The 20,197-nt window shown below is 31.1% G+C and overlaps 3 protein-coding genes across 11 annotated transcripts; 1 reads left to right on the plus strand and 2 right to left on the minus strand.

The window, feature by feature from the left end:
- Positions 1 to 1,436: 1,436 nt before the first annotated feature.
- On the minus strand, positions 1,437 to 8,984 carry LOC122529558 (peroxisome biogenesis factor 1). Of its 3 annotated transcripts, none has more exons than XM_043655811.1 (15): positions 8,855 to 8,984; positions 7,911 to 8,126; positions 7,719 to 7,809; positions 6,476 to 7,451; positions 5,922 to 6,136; positions 5,668 to 5,824; positions 5,421 to 5,583; positions 4,872 to 5,031; positions 4,188 to 4,504; positions 4,047 to 4,111; positions 3,868 to 3,927; positions 3,573 to 3,759; positions 3,222 to 3,395; positions 1,857 to 1,969; positions 1,437 to 1,600 (listed from the first exon to the last, which is right to left on the minus strand). In XM_043655811.1, the coding sequence occupies exons 1-15, from the start codon at positions 8,945 to 8,947 to the stop codon at positions 1,528 to 1,530; spliced, it is 3,060 nt and encodes a 1,019-aa protein (XP_043511746.1). In that variant the 5' UTR covers positions 8,948 to 8,984; the 3' UTR covers positions 1,437 to 1,527. The 3 variants fall into 3 exon arrangements, with proteins under 3 accessions (XP_043511746.1, XP_043511745.1, XP_043511747.1); XM_043655810.1 differs by having other exon boundaries at positions 7,719 to 7,833; XM_043655812.1 differs by having other exon boundaries at positions 7,719 to 7,833; positions 7,911 to 7,974; positions 8,855 to 8,902.
- On the plus strand, positions 8,909 to 12,642 carry LOC122529559 (G2/mitotic-specific cyclin-B3). Of its 4 annotated transcripts, none has more exons than XM_043655814.1 (8): positions 8,909 to 9,048; positions 9,602 to 9,822; positions 10,571 to 10,825; positions 10,899 to 11,240; positions 11,326 to 11,790; positions 11,892 to 12,047; positions 12,148 to 12,428; positions 12,514 to 12,642. In XM_043655814.1, the coding sequence occupies exons 3-8, from the start codon at positions 10,607 to 10,609 to the stop codon at positions 12,563 to 12,565; spliced, it is 1,515 nt and encodes a 504-aa protein (XP_043511749.1). In that variant the 5' UTR covers positions 8,909 to 9,048; positions 9,602 to 9,822; positions 10,571 to 10,606; the 3' UTR covers positions 12,566 to 12,642. The 4 variants fall into 4 exon arrangements, with proteins under 4 accessions (XP_043511749.1, XP_043511750.1, XP_043511752.1 ...); XM_043655815.1 differs by having other exon boundaries at positions 10,606 to 10,825; XM_043655817.1 differs by having other exon boundaries at positions 9,602 to 9,812.
- A 2,446-nt stretch (positions 12,643 to 15,088) lies between these two features.
- On the minus strand, positions 15,089 to 20,166 carry LOC122529553 (run domain Beclin-1-interacting and cysteine-rich domain-containing protein). Of its 4 annotated transcripts, none has more exons than XM_043655800.1 (10): positions 19,827 to 20,154; positions 19,539 to 19,744; positions 19,089 to 19,240; positions 18,763 to 18,946; positions 17,055 to 18,646; positions 16,514 to 16,696; positions 16,260 to 16,442; positions 16,037 to 16,190; positions 15,738 to 15,941; positions 15,089 to 15,304 (listed from the first exon to the last, which is right to left on the minus strand). In XM_043655800.1, exons 2-9 carry the CDS (start codon positions 19,716 to 19,718, stop codon positions 15,744 to 15,746), a joined length of 2,826 nt encoding a protein of 941 aa, XP_043511735.1. In that variant the 5' UTR covers positions 19,719 to 19,744; positions 19,827 to 20,154; the 3' UTR covers positions 15,089 to 15,304; positions 15,738 to 15,743. The 4 variants fall into 4 exon arrangements, with proteins under 4 accessions (XP_043511735.1, XP_043511736.1, XP_043511734.1 ...); XM_043655801.1 differs by lacking the exon at positions 15,089 to 15,304 and having other exon boundaries at positions 15,607 to 15,941; positions 17,055 to 17,955; positions 18,028 to 18,646; positions 19,827 to 20,156; XM_043655799.1 differs by lacking the exon at positions 15,089 to 15,304 and having other exon boundaries at positions 15,607 to 15,941; positions 19,827 to 20,152.
- Positions 20,167 to 20,197: the final 31 nt, after the last annotated feature.

The raw sequence follows: 20,197 nt of genomic DNA on the forward strand, positions 1-20,197 counted from the left end.
TAATCGCGAGTGCAAGTTTGTTTGCCTCCGTGTTCACTGGCTCTCTGTGTTGCGTAATGGTCTCTGATGGCCGTGGAAAACTCACCACCGGCAACGCTTTTCACTCGGACTTTAACTGAGACGCATGGCTTTTTAATTTTGTTATTTAAGTATAGCAGTAGCGGCAATGAAAGACAAATAGCAGAATAAATTCTCGTAATGTACTGTCGATTCTTACTATCCAAATATTTTAGTCGGCGTCTTGTATGTAAAATTTATAAGTGATTGATTCAATTTTATGTCAGAAAAAAAATCAAAGAAGGGGAACATCAATAGAAAATCAACATTTCATTGACTCTACTTTTGAATCCATTATTTCGAAATGATTTTTAACCTTGCAAATAGCTAAATTTATTTAAAATTGCGCCACTTTTGAAATATATGTGCGATATCGTGATTCAATAAAACACCTGACAATCCTCGTATTATTCCCACTTTTCCTCCAATAAAATTAACCGTTAAAAGGTACCATCGAAACGCTGTAGTGAAAAAAAGAATCAACGTTATTTCAACAAGCAGGTAATTTCTTTGGAATCCGCTTATCCCAGCCCCGAAAACTATAAACACATGTCGACATAGGGAGGGTTGGGTTGGATGCTGGTTAACCAAGCTGAAGTAGCATGCAGCTGAAAGCTAGAGGCGGATGTCGCGCCGGGGCAAAGTTAAATTAAATCACGGGCGAAGGCAGCTAATATTGTAGTTTATCTGGCGGGACATTAGCGCGGTGAAATATGCGCCTCCTTCGCCTGAACTTAAAATCAAGATCCACCGAAGTTCTCAGAGCTTCGTTCCCACTCTCTCTCTCTCTCTTTCTCTAACACACACACATACACACAACATCTATGTATCCATCCATCTCTCTCTTTCTTACTCTGTTTCACTTCTGAAACTCGTTCTCTGTCTTACATACGGCCACGTCCTTCCTGCTAAGTCGCGCATGAAAATACTAATTATTATACCGATTATTAATACGAAAAGTTCCATGGCGCGCTGTGCCCGTGCTGTTAAGCTTCAGCATGGCGTGGAACGACGTCGGAGGCTGAATTTCTTGAGAGACGCAGGCATCCGGATTACGCTTATGCTCGGCTAAACGAGGAAAACTGGGCCCCCCCTCGTCTACGCGAACGGCTTCGCGGATCTGCAGAACGGTATATACGCGATAAAACGAAAGTTAGAACGCGTTCTTCTTTCCGTCGCATGATTTCGGATCGCCAGAATAGTTCGAGCACGGTCTGTCACAGTCTGGCAGCGAATTCGATCATGTCATTGGCTCGTCTTCGTTCGTATTTTTTATTTACAATATAATATTATATGTTATAGAGATGAAAAGACATTGATACCAGCTTATTGTCAATTTACATTAATTATGTTAAAAGAGGAGTTTTTATATAAGAAAATAAGTATACTTATCTTTAATTCCTGTATCAAAAGACAAAATTACACAGTGAATATGATTTTTGACTGCTTTGATCCTCATGCCTCCGATGTTCATGCCAAAGTAGCTTTCTGATTGTTCAATATATCTTCCACGAAATTGTCGTTCTTCGCAAATTTGGCGTAACTGCAAAAGAATATTGAAAAGTTGATTAGTACAATCGAAATCTAAAAACTTTTAAACTAAAACTTAAAAAAATTTCGAATTCTTGAATCCAGAAAACTCATTTTCCAAAAAAAAAAAAAAAGATTTTATTTCGTAACCGTATAAACCTGGTTTCCAGAGTTTCGAGATCTCACAGAGTTTCAAATCTAAAAATCAGGTTTTGCATAATTTCGAATAATTGCCTGAAACGTACGAGTCGTTTCAAGAAAATACCCACATGCTTTTATATTTCTTTTTTTCGAGACGCGATAGAGAAGGGTGGGTAGACTTCATGGAGTCGATTAAATGCGTCTGAGAAACCTTAATGTCCTCGGCCTCGATCTTTCCGTCCTGAAATCAAGGTGAGAAGACAAGGCTATTAATTGGTAGGCTAAGCGAGAAACAGCCTGTAAGTCTGCCTATAGACGGTATCGCTTATCAGTAAGACGCGTTCCTCTCGAAACGCGTCGCGCTCAGGAAACTCGCTCGCTAATTAGACGTACAGTTTGGATATTCGTGTTCTTCCGGTAGGTAAGTACCGGCATAACTTCGTTTTCTCCGTAGGAAGTTAATTAATGGTCCTACCCCTTTCGCCCTATCACACACTCGACATCCATACCTTGCACACGTTGATTGTGAAACGCGAATAGATATTAGACGATATAATTTTACTTCTTCAAGTTTACATTATCATGAGTGAGATTCGAATTTTGGTATTAACTATGTACGAATGTTAATGAAAGTATAATTTTCTTGAAGTAGGTGTACGGGTGTGGAACAAACTTTCTAATTGAAATAACGAGGAAGATTGGAAGGTCCATTTTTTAAATGGAATTAAATGGCTGTTTTATTTTATAATTAACTAATAATAGCAATGAATATATTCTACGAATGTACAAGTATACAAATACTCTTATAGATCATTGTGCACCTAATATAGCATCGAAGAAAATGATTTCGTAGTTTGATTACAAGATCCAAACTTCTGGTAACTGCGAGGGGGACGGGCGTCTGCCTTTCGATTTTACAGGACCGCTGCAGGCCCTAAACCGTGTATCATTATAACGCATAAGATAATAACCCCCTCGACGTTCAGCGAGGCGTAGGCCAGGATGAAGTGGAGCGAGATGGGGGATGGCTGGTGCTCTCGGCAGCGTGCGCTAATAAACCTGGTCTACGTTTCCTCAGTTATATCGCACCATACCTACCCACCTAGCCAGCTCGACACTCTATATACATAGGACACAAGAGGAGAGAGGTGGCAGAGGAGTATACATCTAACGATATTATCATCATTACGCACTATCTTACTTCGGAAGCTCCCTACAAATGATTCTCGGCCGGAGTCGCGCTAAAATGCGTTTCATTATTACAAGAGGAGAGATACAACGGGCTGTGTAACAAAACGACGCGATCGTTAGGAACAGGCGAACCTGTTCTTTGGTTCACAGTATGTAGAATTCATTTTTGTTACTTAAACATTGTTTTGGGTGATCAAGTTGAGTGACTCCCTTAACTCCTTAATCGAGCAATTTAAAGCGTACCAGAGGTTCGTTGTCTAATATATCGTGTCGTTAAAATCTTATTGAAAGTGATTACTTACAGAAGCATTCGCAACAGCATCCTCGAACGCTGCTAGCCTAGCTTGTGTCACCGCAGCATTTAAATCCGCACCGGTAAATCCTGAAGAAAGCGTTGCTAACTCTTTTAAATCTAATTCCATCGTATCTATGTTCTGTGTTTTACATAGAGCGATTAAGATTTCTTCCCTGTCCGCCTATATAAATCAACATATAATTTTATTTATATGGCATTCGTATCATAAACTTACAAACTTAAAGTACTATAAATTTATTTTGAATTATGAAAATAGAATTTTTTAGATAGAAATAGCATTTATTAGAATTTCTTGCTTTTATTTCGAGTTATAATAGCGAGATTAAGAGCTACATACCTCATCTGGAAGCGGACAATATAACGTTTTGTCGAGACGTCCAGGTCTCAGTAGTGCTGGATCCAATAAATCCGGCCTTGAAGACGCTGCCACGACCGCAACACCTTCTCTGTCTTCAACTCCATCCATTTGTGTTAACAATTGGTTTACTACTCTGTCTGTGACTCCAGTACTATCGTGACCTCGTCTTAAATAAGTTAGATGTTAAATATATAGCAATTTTAAAACTATAATTTATTTTATTACCAAATAAATCGATAATCTTATATATATTATTACCTGACGACAATCTTACCTTGGAGCAAGACTATCGAATTCGTCGAAAAACAGAACACACGGCTTAGCACGAAGAGCCCTGTAAATTTTAATTTAACTCATTAATCTTATGTAACGCTTGAACTTTCGTATTTCATGTTTCGTTTTTGAACTTGAAATATTCTTTAACATTAGAAAATTGCCGAAATGTTTTCTTACCTCTCGAATACGTTTCTAACAGATTCCTCGCTAACACCAATATATTTTGACAATAATTCTGGTCCCTGAAATAAACATTTATATACGTAAGAATCAAACTATTAAGTTGAATGAAAGCAAAAATAGAAAATATGTTTGTACTTTAACGCTAATTAAATTAACACCGCATTCATTAGCAATCGCTTTGGCGAGTATCGTCTTTCCCGTGCCAGGCATACCATACAATAAAACACCATTCTGTAGCTTAATCGGGGCGTTCTTGAATATTTCAGGATATTTCAAAGGCCATTGTAAAATTTCTACCAGTGATCTTTTCACTTCCGCTAATCCACCGATACCTGACCAAACGTGACCCTCGCCTCTATACAATTGTATACCTTGCAATGATATCGGCGTGCAATTTTTCAAGGCAATCGCTACGTCCTTTTCATCCACTTCGACTGGAGGCATGGAAGTACCTTTTTGTATAAAAATCAAAGTTACAAATATTTACTTGTAACTGAAAATGACATTGATGACATAAAGTTTTAATTGATTTGTAGGAACAATAGGCAAATTATTAATTATTATTAAAATATTATTAAAATATACAAAATAATGATAATTTAATAGTCAAAAATAGTCAAAAATAATAATAATAATTTAAAAGTCAATCAATAAATAATAAAATTTAATTATTTTCTTTGAAAATTCATTATGCGAGAAAATTCATCAAGAATTCGATTGAATCTAGATAAATCAATAGCGGAATAGAAGTGAAAATAATGTAATAGAATATTTTAATCTAGTATTGATTATAAGTGAAATTAATAATGGTAAGAATACCATGACGCTTCCAAGCGGCGAATGCTGCTTTCTCAGCCATATCTACGAGATCCTGGACCATCCATCCCTCGGTCTTGTTTCCATAGTAATCCCAATTCACGTCTCCAGGCACGTACAATTTGTCCCCAAGCATTAATTGCAAAATATCGATTCTATCCACCTAATTAGAGAGTACACAGATAGAACATATCACAGGCGCTGATCACGATCTGAATCGATGTTTTTCTGATAGTTTAATACTCTGCTACATCCTATATGTTCCTTTCTTAAATGTTACTTTATTTTTATCAGATATTAAGAATACGCAAAATTTTAATTTATAAATAAAATTCGACATTTTTCAACTTACGTATATACTACATTTTTTATATTTCATTACGTATACACGTATACGCTTCAAGCATTATTTTACTTAATCTAGTTCTAATTAGTGTATATACTTGTAAATAATTTTATTATGGATTACAATTGTTTGAGATTTACTTTGTGCTTTCTTATACGATAATCAATCACTTATTTTAAAAATAAAATGTAATAAAAATGGAATACCTTCTCCAGATTAGGAATGGATAAAATAGTTCTAAAAAAATGACAGCCTCTGGCTGGTCTTAATTTTTGACCTATCCTGCTAACGCTTACGCACGTAGCAATCACTGATACTTGATAACATTCTTGATACTGCATCACTGTATTAATCAACATATCTGTGATCCTGATGTCAAGAAATTAGATAATAAGAATAAATTCTTTAAATTTTATTCCCAAACGTATAAGAACATAAATCGAACAAAAATACCTGGCAGCGTTTATGGCATCTGGAGTATTCTCTTCGTCATTCATGGACGCGCTAGTGATAGACTCTAGATCGTCCAAAAATAATATCGAAGGCTGATAATAAATACATTCAGTTAGAGCAGTCACAATAATTTTTTGTAACGTTTCAGCCTTCTTTCCTAAAAATTAATGCTACTTACTACTGATGTAATATTAAATTATCTTTTTTCATTTATAGATGCATAAGCATCCACAATTTAGTTGCAAATTATCTACCTTTTAAAGATCTACAATCTATCATGTGGGTATGCACAAAATATGGTGGCTTTTGTAGTTTTTCTATAAGTATCTTACAAACAGTAGTTTTGCCTGAACCAACCACTCCGGAGATTAAAATATTCTCAGGCTCGTATTCGAATGGTAATTGCGTTTTCAAGCCAAGACTGAGATCTAACGCAAGTTCACACTCTGATAGAATTTTACTCAAATGTCTAAAACAAGCAGTATTTTATGTAAACGAAAAATATCAAAAATAAAAAAAAGTGTTGAATATTTTTGAAAAGAATATATTTTAAAAGAATTTTTGACTCGAAAAAGCAAAAGCTTTCCTTACGTAAATTTTTCGCAACGATAATTAGATATTTATACACTTTTGTCACATTAGTTATTCACTTCTGATAAAGTTCTGTTCTTCAGTATGTTTATTAAACAAACTCATTATTCACGTGATAATGAGTTTTAATCATAATCTTTACGTATATGTGTGTACTTGCAAAAAATATCACGTCATTAGATATCTCAGCTATGATATAAAAAAAAAAGAACATTACCTCGTAGATGCCATCCCTAACGAAAGACATTCTTGATCAAAGTGTTCAGATATTCTCAGTTGACTTTTCTCTTTCACATTCCTCACGTGTATTCTGAGATCGCTTAAATTGTCTTGTGTGATCATGGCGAACTTACAATCCTCCGGTGAAATTTTCACTATACAACAATTTCCATTATCCAGAACAATAACAGCACAAGTATTGATTAACAGTTCTTTGTAAAAAGAACGGGTTTTAACATAATTCTTGAAATCTTCTATAGTCACCGAGTTTTCCCATGAAAACAACTCAATGGAAGACAGTTCCGATGTCTCGGACATATCTATCGGGCACAAACTCACTTTCGCACCTATCTTCAAGCTCAAACTGATTCTCAAACTGTCCGACACATACATACTTTTGTGACGAAAATCAACGTTAAAATGGTTTCTATCCAACGCGGAGAATTTCTCTAAAAAGTCTTCCAATATAAATACTTTCACTATCAATTCTGTAGAAAGCTTTGGAACTGGCGATTCGTCTTTCGTTAGAAAATTCGTGCTCGTCACGTTCACGTGTTGCTTGTCTTCTGGAATCTTTTTTATACGACAGATAGCAGAATCGCTTGAGCCCGGGAATTTTGGCGCCTGATTTCTTGAAATGAACACATGGTAAGGGCAACGCGCGATCTCGTCGAACTCGTTCCCTTTGACTGCATTTACGCTAGGCATCGGATGAACACGATACACCGTGGTTATTTTTCTATCTCGAAAACTCTGTAGAAGTTGATAGTTCCTCGTTGCTTGGTCTATTTGCGAGTTTCGATCATTTACAGTTGGTAACAATTTTTTGAAAGCAGAAATCAAATTGTTCATAACACCAGATTGTTTAGGATTTTCGTTCGACTCGCTACTTTCTTCATTTACCACCGTGTCAGAGATGTGGATCTCGGATAACTGCTCGAGTTTCCCGCATTTCGTTAATGGTTCTAATGATTCTGTAAGAAAGAAACGATTCTAGTGTTTCTATACATATACTTCGTAGTACATAAAAATTCGTAAGAAAATTTCCGTCATTGACAATGATAACCGATAATTAAATAAATTTTAATTATCCTAAGTTACTTGTGTGAATAAAATCATTTACATTAAGATATGGATTCTTGTACTATACAATTTCTTGATTTGAAATTATAAGCATTTTAATTTTATTCATAAAAATCAAACGCACTGCTAATAATTGAATAGGAAATTTTAATACTTGCCTACAATTAACGTTACGAACGTATGCTTCGAAACCCACGCGATAATCGGTTGCCTCTCTGCCACCACTCGAATTTGATTAAGCAACGTCGACTGTACCTTTTCCATTTGTATTTCCTAAAAATATTGCAATTTCATTGATTTCATAGGCAAAGAGACAGATCTTGTTTTAATTTGACTTTTATAAAACCTACCAAGATTTCTCTGTCGGACGTAGTGAGAGGTGTAACGTCAATTTTTGTTAAAACTGGAACATCCCTTACGAAAGATACGAATACTTCGTCATTTTCTTTAATGTTCAAACTCCTTGCAAAAATTGTTCCCAAGCATAAAATTTCATTAACATACGGCCTTACGTTGTAGGACATATAATACGTTTTATCTTTATGTATTATTTGAATTACATTTTCCTGTAATTTATGATAAAGTATTCTGAATTGTTGAAAAAGAAAAAAGATGGAAGATTGGATACTAAAACAATTAAGTTATTAATAACGATTTATTAAGTTTTAATACCTCAAATAATGACCTAATGTCTAAAAATTAAATTTATATAGTGAAATTAAATTTCATTGATTTATTAACTTCATTGAGTAACAATTTATTCGAAAAATATGGAAAAGACAGGAGAAATATACATGTTGAAATTTTTCCTAGTTGAATTTTCATTAAAAACGTCATTTTTTCCAAACCGAATGGTTCTCAAAATATATATATATTAAAAAAAATATATATATATATAAAATATTTTAGCTGATATCTTTTGTTGATAAATATCACTCAATGATTTCTTTTTTATCATATGATGGTAATACAAATAATTAAAGTACAGTATCAATATAAAAATTTTAATTATTAGTTACAATGATGCAACAATAATTAAAAGTTATTACGATTCATAGATTTCTAACTGTTGAAGTGTTTTCAATGTCAATGAAAACTTTCTTATCAACCTAACCGAAGAAAAAATTAATCTCGACATCTAGCGAGACAATAAGATATTGCCATAGTCAAAATTAACACCAATTTCAATTGACATATCAGATATTCCATCTATTATTATGTGTGATGTATGTTTTACAATGTTTTACAAATTTTACACGTTTTCTTGTTGATTACAAAAACACGAAGCACCAACCTTAGTTTCTAATTTACGTAACCAGGTGTCCGGCAAATAGGCAAAACAATTGTTCACTGAGATATACTTAACTACGAAACGTTCACTTTGCATTCTTTTGATCGTTCATAAAATCACAGACCAATAAAACTAAAAATTCGGAATACAATACACGAAGGTACCCACGTATGAGGAGAATATATGATAAATACTCGGTATGTGACAAAACTTTCACAATATCTAAACAAATATCGTGTTAGTTAGGTTATCAAACACCGAAGAAATAAAGCACTATTTACGATATTTTTACGACTATTTAAATAGAATCCAAGTATGGAAAGTATCAAATATACTGCTGTTTTACTGTGAGTCGAACAACTAAATACAGGTCAAAGGCTAATTAGTTATTAAAGCCACGGAATTCAAACTGTTCACATGAGACTAAATATTTACAGTAGAAACGTGTAGCATTCAATAGATCGAACAATAGGAAAATCTTTTATATGTTTATTGATGTATTTATAACATATGAATTTGTATACAATTTCTATTCTAAAGTAAATACATATAATTTCTAATCAGTGGCTATACTTCTATGTCTAAAGTTCGGCAATATATGACCAACAAATGATGCATTCCTTGTATAAAATAAGTAATTAAAATATATTTGTATATTTGTATAATGCATAATACAAGTCATTAATTATATAAAATATATGTACGTTTTGAAGAAACGAAATAGTGTTGAATTACATGTTTTATCAGCAGGTGGCGTTTAATAATTTCTACGTCTCTGATTGGTTAGCGTAAATAGTAGCGGGCCAATCATAGAAAAGGCTAACACTAACTGTGATATTTTGAACAGCGTCAACTTCAGTTGCCCAAAAAAGACAAATGGACACAACAGTAACGTATTAATGGCATGAGAATTTAATAAATGAGAAACATTGTTAAATCAGAGTATTTTACATCATAATTTGTACGTACAAGTAAGTCAAAACAGTTAATTTACTCTAGAAAAATAATTTGCTAAATAAATATTCAATTTTCGTAGAGATTAATGAAATTTTGATACGTTCTCGTGATCGCTTGACTTTACAGGAATCATAATGAATTGATCATGTTTGTTTATTTTCACTTTTCTTCGGCATTACTTTGAAAAATCGTGCTGTGGTTTTAAACAATAGTGCAACTTATGTTTTTCTATCTTGTTTAACAATATATTCTTAGTGCATGTTCCCGCGCTTTTTCGTTCTGAATGGACCATTCTATGAACTAAGTCAACAATCAGAATACGGAATCAAAAAATATAAAAGAATTCTTCGATTTCTAACAGAAAGTGGTTTCATTTTTTAGACAAATCAGTTGAACATTGTTCAAGGTGCTATAAAGTAATGTCAATAATTAAATAAACGAACGATTTTATTCGTGATCAATCTTTACTTTATTTGTAATTTAGACCACGTACGTTTTAATATATTGCTAATGAAAGTCATATGTCTCGAAAATGTTGCTGTTTTTTTATCTTTGTAAAATCGTCAAAATCACAGTATCTTTCGAATATGCTTTTATTGTTACAATGACAATTTATTGTAATTATATTTACACTAAAGTATTTATATGAGTTGCTATAGATATATTATGTAGAAATACTTAAATATTGTCAAATAAAATATTTAACAAATGTTTTTTAATAACGTATATAATAGTTATATCAATACCTGCTTTTTATATAAGGTAAACTCGGATCTTTTTATCTTAAACAATTGCAAAATGGCTCCATCAAAAATTTCAAATATGGCAAATAAACAAAGTGGTACTAATGTAACCAATACAAGAAAACGAGTAACTACTAGGAGTCAAAATGCTGTATTAAACAATGTTTTACTCAAGGCTTCTATTGGCAAAGATTCCCGTATCAAAAGAAAAGCAGAAGCATCTCCACCAAAAGAAAAGACAGTAAAAAGATCTGCATTAGGAAATATTACTAATGTATGTTATTTAATTGTTCCTTTTCTCGTTTTACATTTTTTTTGTTCATATTCATAGTCATAGAAAATTACAGGCAATTGGAAAAACATTGGGAACATATCAAACAAACCAAGAACCAAAGAAAACAGTAAAAAAGGCAGCTGTTACTCAAGTAAAACCTTTCACTCAGACAAGTTCTGTTAGAACGCTTGAAAAAGTTGTGACTAAACCAGAGGTAGTACCTCAGAAACCAAAACCAGTGCCTCGTGTGAAACCAATGAAAAAAGATGAAGAAAAAATTGAAGTACCCATTAAAATTGTAAAAGTTAGACGTAGTTTAGACTTAGAAAAATCAGAAGACAGTTCTTTGTATGTAAGTGCGTTAGAAGATGTTGGAGATGACATTGACAGGAAATCCAGAAAAAGTAATACACAGGTAATAATTTTTGTCATTATATATCATTTTTACATTATGCAGTTTTACATAACTTTTAAATATTTAAATAAATACTCAAAAACAGCCAGAAGAAACTGAAAAGACAGAAGCAGAACAGACAAAAACAGAAAGTGAACCAAGCGAGTCCCAAATACTTGCAAAAACTGAAGAAAAATTAAAGACAAGTCAATTAGATGCTATTCCTGAAAGAGTATTACCTGAAGGTGTTCAGTGGGATTTTGATGCAGAAAATTGGCTAGATCCATTTCAAGTCTCTCATTATGCCATGGATATTTTCAATTACTTAAAAGACAGAGAACGTTTGTTTCCTATTGGAGATTATATGGAAAAACAAGTATGTCTCTCAAGATGGATGAGAGCTTTATTAGTTGATTGGATGGTAGAAGTTCAAGAATCTTTTGAACTTAATCATGAAACTTTGTATCTGGCTGTGAAACTAGTTGATCTATATTTGACAAAAGTAACTGTTGGGAAAGAAACATTACAATTGTTAGGTGCTGCAAGTCTTTTCATAGCAAGTAAATATGATGTTAGTATCAAAATTAAATATTCTATTTTCATTTAATTTTTAAACAAATTTTAGCATGTTTCTGTAATTTTGGCATGACTCTGTAATTTTTGTTTTTCTAGGAAAGAATACCTCCGATGGTGGAAGATTTCTTGTATATATGTGACGGTGCTTACACGCAAAGAGAATTAATTAGAATGGAAATGAGTATATTAAAAGTAATTGATTTTGATCTTGGTATACCTCTTTCTTATCGATTTCTTAGACGATATGCTAGGGTAAGTTGTGTTAATATCTAGTTGTTTTTTGTCATATTTTTCTTACCATAACATTTAATATTTATAACAAATTATAATAATAATGTTATTTTTCAAATAGTGTGCAAAAGTTTCAATGCCGACATTAACATTAGCTCGATATATTTTGGAGTATTCATTAATGGATTATTCAACAATAATGTTCAGCGATAGTAAAATGGCTGCATCTGCACTCTTTCTAGCATTACAAATGAAAGATTTAGGAGGATGGACTCCTACCCTAAAATATTACAGCGGTTATACTGTTGATGACATACGAGATATCGTAAATCTTTTAAACGAAGGGTTACATCGGAAACATAAAGAAGCTCTCACTACTATACGCAACAAGTACAGTCACAAGTAAGTATGTCAATATGTTTCATACATATTTTTAATATTTAATTAAAGATTAAAATAATAAACTTATAAATAATGTTTATTTTAGGATATTTTTTGAAGTAGCAAAGCTGCCATTAAAAGACACATTAGATATATAGTTTAATTAAAGAAATATAGTTGACAATAATACACAGGATTGCCTAGTTATTGTTAGGTAACTCGTAGTAAAATTTATGAAAAATTAAGATGAGCACTGAGCATTAACTTATGAACCAAAATGATCGTTAATTTATGTAATAATGAAATTATAGTAAGAAAATTTTGAAGTTATCAGTTATATATGCACCACAAATATCAAATGATTGAAGCTCAGTTTAAATTTAATATATATCTAAAAGAATCGATAAATATAACATAATTTTTCTTTTTCTTTCTTTTTTTAGTTATTTATACAATATTAGTAATCTCTATTTACAATCTCAGTATTTGTAAGTTTTTTCTTTTTTTTTTTTTTTTTTTTTTTTTTTTNTTTTTTTTGTTAAGAAATTTATTTTAACGCCACGCTTTTATACTCCATAAAAATTCTAATAAAAATTAATATTTTCAAAAGTATTTCTATGCATGCAAAGATTGAAATAAATCTTTTATTTGTATTTTTTTTATATAATTATACGATGCATTATTGAAGATTCAATTGATACATTTATATAAATATCAATAAATAGAAAACTAGGCGATACTAGTATTTTATAAAAGAGCCGTATAGAGAATGTGGCGTATTGTTATACATTGTTGTTGCACTTCATAGACTAAATAAATGGTATGCTGCTAAGGATAGTTCACGAATATATATTTTCACTCACTATATTTAATATCAAAAGAAGAGATTATTTCCTTTTTAAATCGAAACATTACATTAAAACTATTAAATTTACAGTTTTATATATATATATATAGATACATAATTAATTTATAGAGGAAGTAATTTCTCATTTGACATGAAATTGTATTCCTTACTTTCATTAGTTGCATACATAAGTGTAACAAAAAATTGTTTTTCGAGTTTTACTCATGTCATAGTCACTAGCTGTGCCTGTAATAAATGTCGGATATTCTTCTTTATAAAATACCACCTGTGATATATATGTATTCAAAACTTTAGTATGATCAAATGCATCAAAATTTTTTCGTGAACAATATTTATGCAAGTCATATGTCTCAATTAAAAAATATCTAAGATTCTCCTTAGAAAACGTGCATATTAAATCAAGAAAGTTGTTGTACATAGTGAACACGGTTATCAATGTGTATATATTTTTATTAGGTCAAATTTAGAGTGATTTCTTTATAATGAAAATTTGTCATATAGGAATACTATGCAGTAAGACTTGTTGAAATTAGGTGGTGTATATAATATATTTTTGTACCAATAATGAGTGTATTATTATCTATTATTTTATTAAATGTGTGTATGTGAACTATTACAAGCGAAATGTAATTTAATAAAATCAAATAATAATTTTTAATTTTTCCTACAAATTATTTTATTGTATGTATTCCTTTAGTATATTATTAGCCCAAAAAAACATGTATTACAAACACATTCAGAAAATAAACCAACATATTAGATTTCAATATTTTATTATAAACTTCGACCTTATTAACAACTTTTATAAATAAACGATGCATACTTTCAATCATGACAGGAACCAGGTACAACTTTTATTACTATTATATTTTTTTAGTATAAAGATATTTTTATAAACCATTGTGTATACTTAAAATATTATTGCCATTTTACAATCAATATTTATACTAATTCATATCTATTTTCTTTTTAATTACATTGAATATCAAGATTCATAGTTAAAAAAAAAAGAAAAATATAAATATTTAAAATAATACATTTCTCGAATACGTTTTTACATTATACTTTAACATACTGAAATAATATATATTATTTAAATTAAAAATTTATAAATAGTAAATTATCGCTATCTTCGTCTTGACTGGTAACAGTATACGTAGAGATGTGCGAGAACCCGAAATATCGGATCAGGACAGGTACCCAAAAATTTCGAGATTCTCGAATTTATCGGGATTCCCGAAAGAGTTGGGATTTGGGAAAGGATTGGGAACAAGCTTAAATAATTCATTAAATCCTTCAATTATATTGAAAGATCGCAGATCTAAAACCATCATTCGAGCAATTCCTTCTGTTATATCTTTTGGTTTAACAATTTTTCGCGTATCATTTTGTGCATGCGACAAATTTTATATCGATTCAGTTTTTTTTCTAGCACATATACTAATGTTTGAATGCATATGCTTTAAATGGCGTAATAAACCAGTAGTATTTGCATACCTAGTTTTAAATTCATGGTGACAATGCGTGCATTCCGCCTTTGTATCATCTTTTTCTTGAAAATGTTCCCAAACAGAGCTTCTCTTTACCTTCTTCCTTTGCGCGATATCTTCTGCACTACTTCCTGCTACCACAACTTTACTCTCACTATCACTCGACATTGTTTTTAAAGATTTTTAGTCTTTATTAAATTCACACAGATTTTGAAATATACGTCTGACCTCCCCGAGTTTCTCAGCGATACTGCTCAACAGCGTACATAATGTCCAAGTACTAAGTATGCAGTCACACGTTCGTTTACATCAGGTCACACGATTCTTAGAATCCGTGTTTCCAATAACTTCACTGGCAGAAGAAATTAAACTGTGTATTTACATATTTTGTAGGCTGCTATACAGCATTGTAGAATAGTTCAAGAAACGGTAGCCGGGTTCTCGAAATTTTCGGGAAACCCGATTCCTTCGGGAATCTCGAAATTTTCAGGAACCTGACTCGACCCGACTCGTCCCGACCATCGGATTCTCGCACACTCCTAAGTATACGTAATATGTATAAATAAATACGTAATATACAGGAAAAATAATGCTAATAAGATACTTTAAGAATAATGTTACAATTATTTTATATATCACATTTTCTCAGTCTTTGCTACGTTTGTCATTCATATATAATTATATTAAATAAATTTTTTTATAAAATGCTATACTTCAAAAATTTTAAACAACATAATATCTAATTTTATGAAGTTTATAAATATATTAATTTTCAAAATTAAAATATCTTTATATTTCAGTACATGCACATAATTAATAATATAATTTCTAATAGTCTTAATTTACTTTCTGTTATTTATTATTTTCAATTTTAAATTAAATATAATAAATAAAAATCAATTTCCGAAATTTTAATTTATAAATTACTAATTTGATGCTTACAACTAAAGATATGGTATAAGACAATCTTACCGTATGTCAAAATTGTTCTCTAGACATTCGTCTATCATGTAAACGAATGCAGCGTGGACAATCTGCTTTATTAAAATTCTGCTTACATTCGTTATGAAAACATGCACCACATATTTCACATCTACTAACTTTTGAGAATTCCCATGGAAATATAACATCTTTGGAACGACATAGCTCGCATACAAATCCCCTAGCTTGGCATAACTAAAAGTAAAATCAGATCTTATTAAAAGTATAAATATACAATATAAATCAGTATTTATTAAAAATATGAAAATTTATTTATAAAAAAATATTACCTCACAGCTCATAATATGCATATTACACATTTCAACCAATTCTTGTAATCTCATTGGCAAAATACCATATTTAACATGCATCAAATCTTGAATGGAATATATATGGGGTTCACTTATTATGTAATTTGGTTCCTTCTTCAAAACATCTTGAACACTAAAATAATAAATTTCAGAATATTATCTTTACTTATAATTAAAAAGGAAAAACAATTGAAATTTATACCTTGTCGCAAATCGACATGTAAATAGAAAATCTTTAAAGAAAAATAATTGTGAACGTAATAATCTTGTCCTAGTTAATTGTTTTATTCGTCTATATAATGATGGATTTAAATCATTTATTTGAAATAATGGATCTGATGTCATTTGATCCAACAATCTATATGAAAAATTTGATACGGAGTACCTAAATGAAAAAATAATAAATATATAGTATCACTTTATATATTGTAAATTTAGTTTCACTAAGTATTATACCTATTAAAATCCCACTTAGATAAAATTTTTCCTGGTATTAATGCTACTTGATTCGTATGGCATCCAGTACAGAAATATCTACCTAAATATTCACAATAACGAAATTTGTTGGCATATTTTATTGCAACTTTCATTCCACATCCTGCACACCTATAATTCTGTTTAGCTATAAGAGTGCGTCGCCTATGTATAAAAAATATCATGTTTAACTGAATAATTAAATTATATAAGATATTTTCGAAATCGTGGTATAACCAACCAGGAAATGATTACACGTAAAAATCAGTCGAGGAAAAAAGAATAAAATATATTCGTTTGAGGCTTTGTTTTTGAGAAACAAAGCATTTTATAAAAAAATTTTATTCTAGATTTTTTTATTTATTATCGTATATAGAATAATTAACTATTAATTATTCTTTTGTGTCACATGTAGGATTAGCTAAATTCAGGTATACTTAATAAATTTTAGAATCATACCCTGGCAAATTGTATCATGATTTCGCATACACCCTATACATATATTCTAAATTTAAAAACTTACACTGGTGGAGGATGTGATGTAAAAATAATTTGAGGTCTTGGTGGAGCCCATTCTGTCGTCCCACGCAATGGAATTGATTGTGAATTTTCTGTATCATCTGGATTTATTGGCCAACTTTTTGGTAATGGTAACAATCTTTGTGGTACATCCTTTTCAGAGACCAGCCATTGTAATTCACTCGCTCTTGGTAATTGTTTTTCACTAAATTTGCTAAGAAGCGACAAAGCTACTCCTTCCGCGGACATGCTACTTTCAGTTAATGTTGATTCTGTTCCATGTGCAGGAGATGATTGGTATAAATCTGCATCTGAGTATAAAGATGCCATGGATATGGAAATTCCAGCATTCTTAAGTTTTACTGCATTTCGCTCATCATCCACTTCTAAATCTTCTATATCATCTGTTGACATATTTTCTGATGGAGTATCAGACGAAGTTGATAATGGACTAACACTTTGATCAGTGGTTGTTGTATCCGTCTTGCCATCACTCAATAAATCGCGATTCCACGTCCTTCCTTTGTACCGTTCTTCTTGTCGTTGGCGGCGCCTTAATCGTATCCTTTGTTTTAAGCTATTTATTTCTTCATCACTTTCTTCAGTTGCTTCTTCCACAAGGCGCCATTGTTTGTTACATTTTACTTGTTCAATGGCAGCTATCATAGCTTCAGAAACGCTGAAATGTGCATTTTCTCTATCCAATTCAGCATTTGCTCTAGAAAATTGTGCAGAAGCTAAAAAATTTGTCAAACTTTGACCTTCTGTTGGACGTGGAAAGTATCCTATAGCCATAGGTTGAACACTGCTTCCTCCATCTTCCATGAAACTCTTCTTTGGTGTTCTTATATCCTTCTGCCCTTCAATTTCTAAATTCCATGGACTAGTAAATTCAGGTGCTGATCCTGATAGAAGAGAAGTTTTCCTTCTTGGCTGTTGAGAAATCTTAATTTCTGTGGAATTTGTATTACACATACCTGAATTTGTTTCACTTGATATAAGAGATGGGATTCGGTATTCTTCGACTGCATCTATCAATGCATCCTCGTTGTTTAACACATCAGAATCTTCGCTAGATTTTTTAATACTTTGATACTGTTTCATCTTAGTTTTATTTTTTATCTTTCTTAGAGGAGTTCTTGGCTTTACAAGTAATTTATTATCCGCATTTGATTGTTTTAATTCAGCATAATTTACATTAATTATTTTTGATAATTCGACAGAAGATGTTTGAGAATAATTACTGTTCTGTGTATTGTTCTTCGCAACATATGGTGAAGCTACAGAAACAGTTTTTCTAAGAGTTGTACAATTTTTTGTCAATGCTGAAAGACTACTCCAACTTTTCAAAGGTATATCATTAATTTCTTTAGAATTTGATGGGTTATCTTCATTTTTTTCGTTGGATTTAACATCATCATGTTGCACAGTTTTGCAATCTGAAGCTATTTTTAATGATTCTAATTGACATCTTTCAATATGCACAGCTCTATCTGTTGCAACACTAAAATTTATTGCTGAGAAATTAATTGGATATGAGGAAGATCGACGATGTCTTTTTGGACTTGTTTTAGGAGAAATCCAACAAGGTAAAAACTAAAAGCAAAAGTATCAAAAAGAAAGAATTAAAATGTGTATGAATAATTGTATCAATTATACAAGTATGAAAATATACATATTACAATGAATAAAATTTTCTTTAATCAACTTACCAAAGATGGATCAATTTCTGTAAGTAATGTAGATTGGTTTCTTTCAACTGCTCTTAAACAAAGAAGTGTGGCTTCAGCTAAGTTTTCTTGACACAAAAATGCCCATGGTTCAAAGCAAGAAAGTAAATGTTCTTTGTCAGACAAAAGCCATGATAGCTTATATGACAAAGAATGACTTTCCAAACTACATAATTATTAAATTATGTTATATACAACTTATGATTTTTATGAATATATGATTTTTTACATATGTATGCTACTGAATTAAATAAATTAAACATTAAACATTAAGAAATTAAATTATCACATTCTTTTTCTGTAATTACCTTTTATATAACCATAACATATCTTTATGTGATATGATCCTAGTTGGTAAATTGGAAAGATAATCCTCTGTTTCAGAAACAACAGGTGACAATGCTGCAGAAGGCTGCAGCCAATTTAATCCTTGAATAAAGATCCAACAATCTGGTTCTCCCTTGTAATAAATGTTATTAATTTTTTTTATACCAAGTTTCTTATATAAATAACAAAAATACAATGACAGTAAATAAAAATATCAAAATTAATCTAAATATAAACAGGATAAACAATGATATAATTAATGAAAACAAAAAGAAAAGATATAAGTATTAATGTAAATAAACAATTTACATTCAATTAAAAATTTCAATAAAGGGGAATAATAAAAAACAATAAGATATAATTGAGTATAATTACTAATACCGGTAAATTACGCATGTCATATGAAAACAAAGTAGAGAACATAATCTTACATTTCGATTAAATATTCGACAGCCATGTTTGAATATCCTTTCCATTACATTGTGAAGACGATTTAAACCACCGTAAACATTCCATACGTTTAAAACACCATCGACTAATAAACCTTCTACCGTAGATCGAAGATTTTGTAAAAGTTGCCACTGCTCTTTGATGTGGGCGTCTCCGCACATAGTGATGATCGTGAATCGTTCACTTTCTATTTTAACGTATGCTTTAATTAATTATTATTGTCATAAAATATTTTAAATAAATTAACGATCATTGCATATTATACAAACATTATGTATATATAATAATCAAAAATGTTTATATTATCCTGGATATTCATTGAATCTTCTCTTAACTTTAAAAGATTTCATCTTAAACATTATATCATTATGAATTTTTGTGTACAATTATACGCTATCTTTCAACACAAACTATTTTTCTTTACATGATCTTGCTAACAAGTTGTAAATGATTTAAAAACCATTTGAAAGTACATATGGACGTAAAGCAACACAAATGACATTGATATTAGGTTAGAAATTAGCGTACGCGTTGAAATACGTAAACCGTTGAAGCTAAATTGTTAGAATCATCGAGTGGCGGCCCCCAACGGTGATTCATAAAAACTATCAAGTTTATAGTAAAATCAATCAATAAAAAA

This window comes from Frieseomelitta varia, unplaced genomic scaffold, assembly GCF_011392965.1.
Source record: "Frieseomelitta varia isolate USP_RPSP 00005682 unplaced genomic scaffold, Fvar_1.2 scaffold_293, whole genome shotgun sequence".
NCBI lineage: Eukaryota > Metazoa > Arthropoda > Insecta > Hymenoptera > Apidae > Frieseomelitta > Frieseomelitta varia.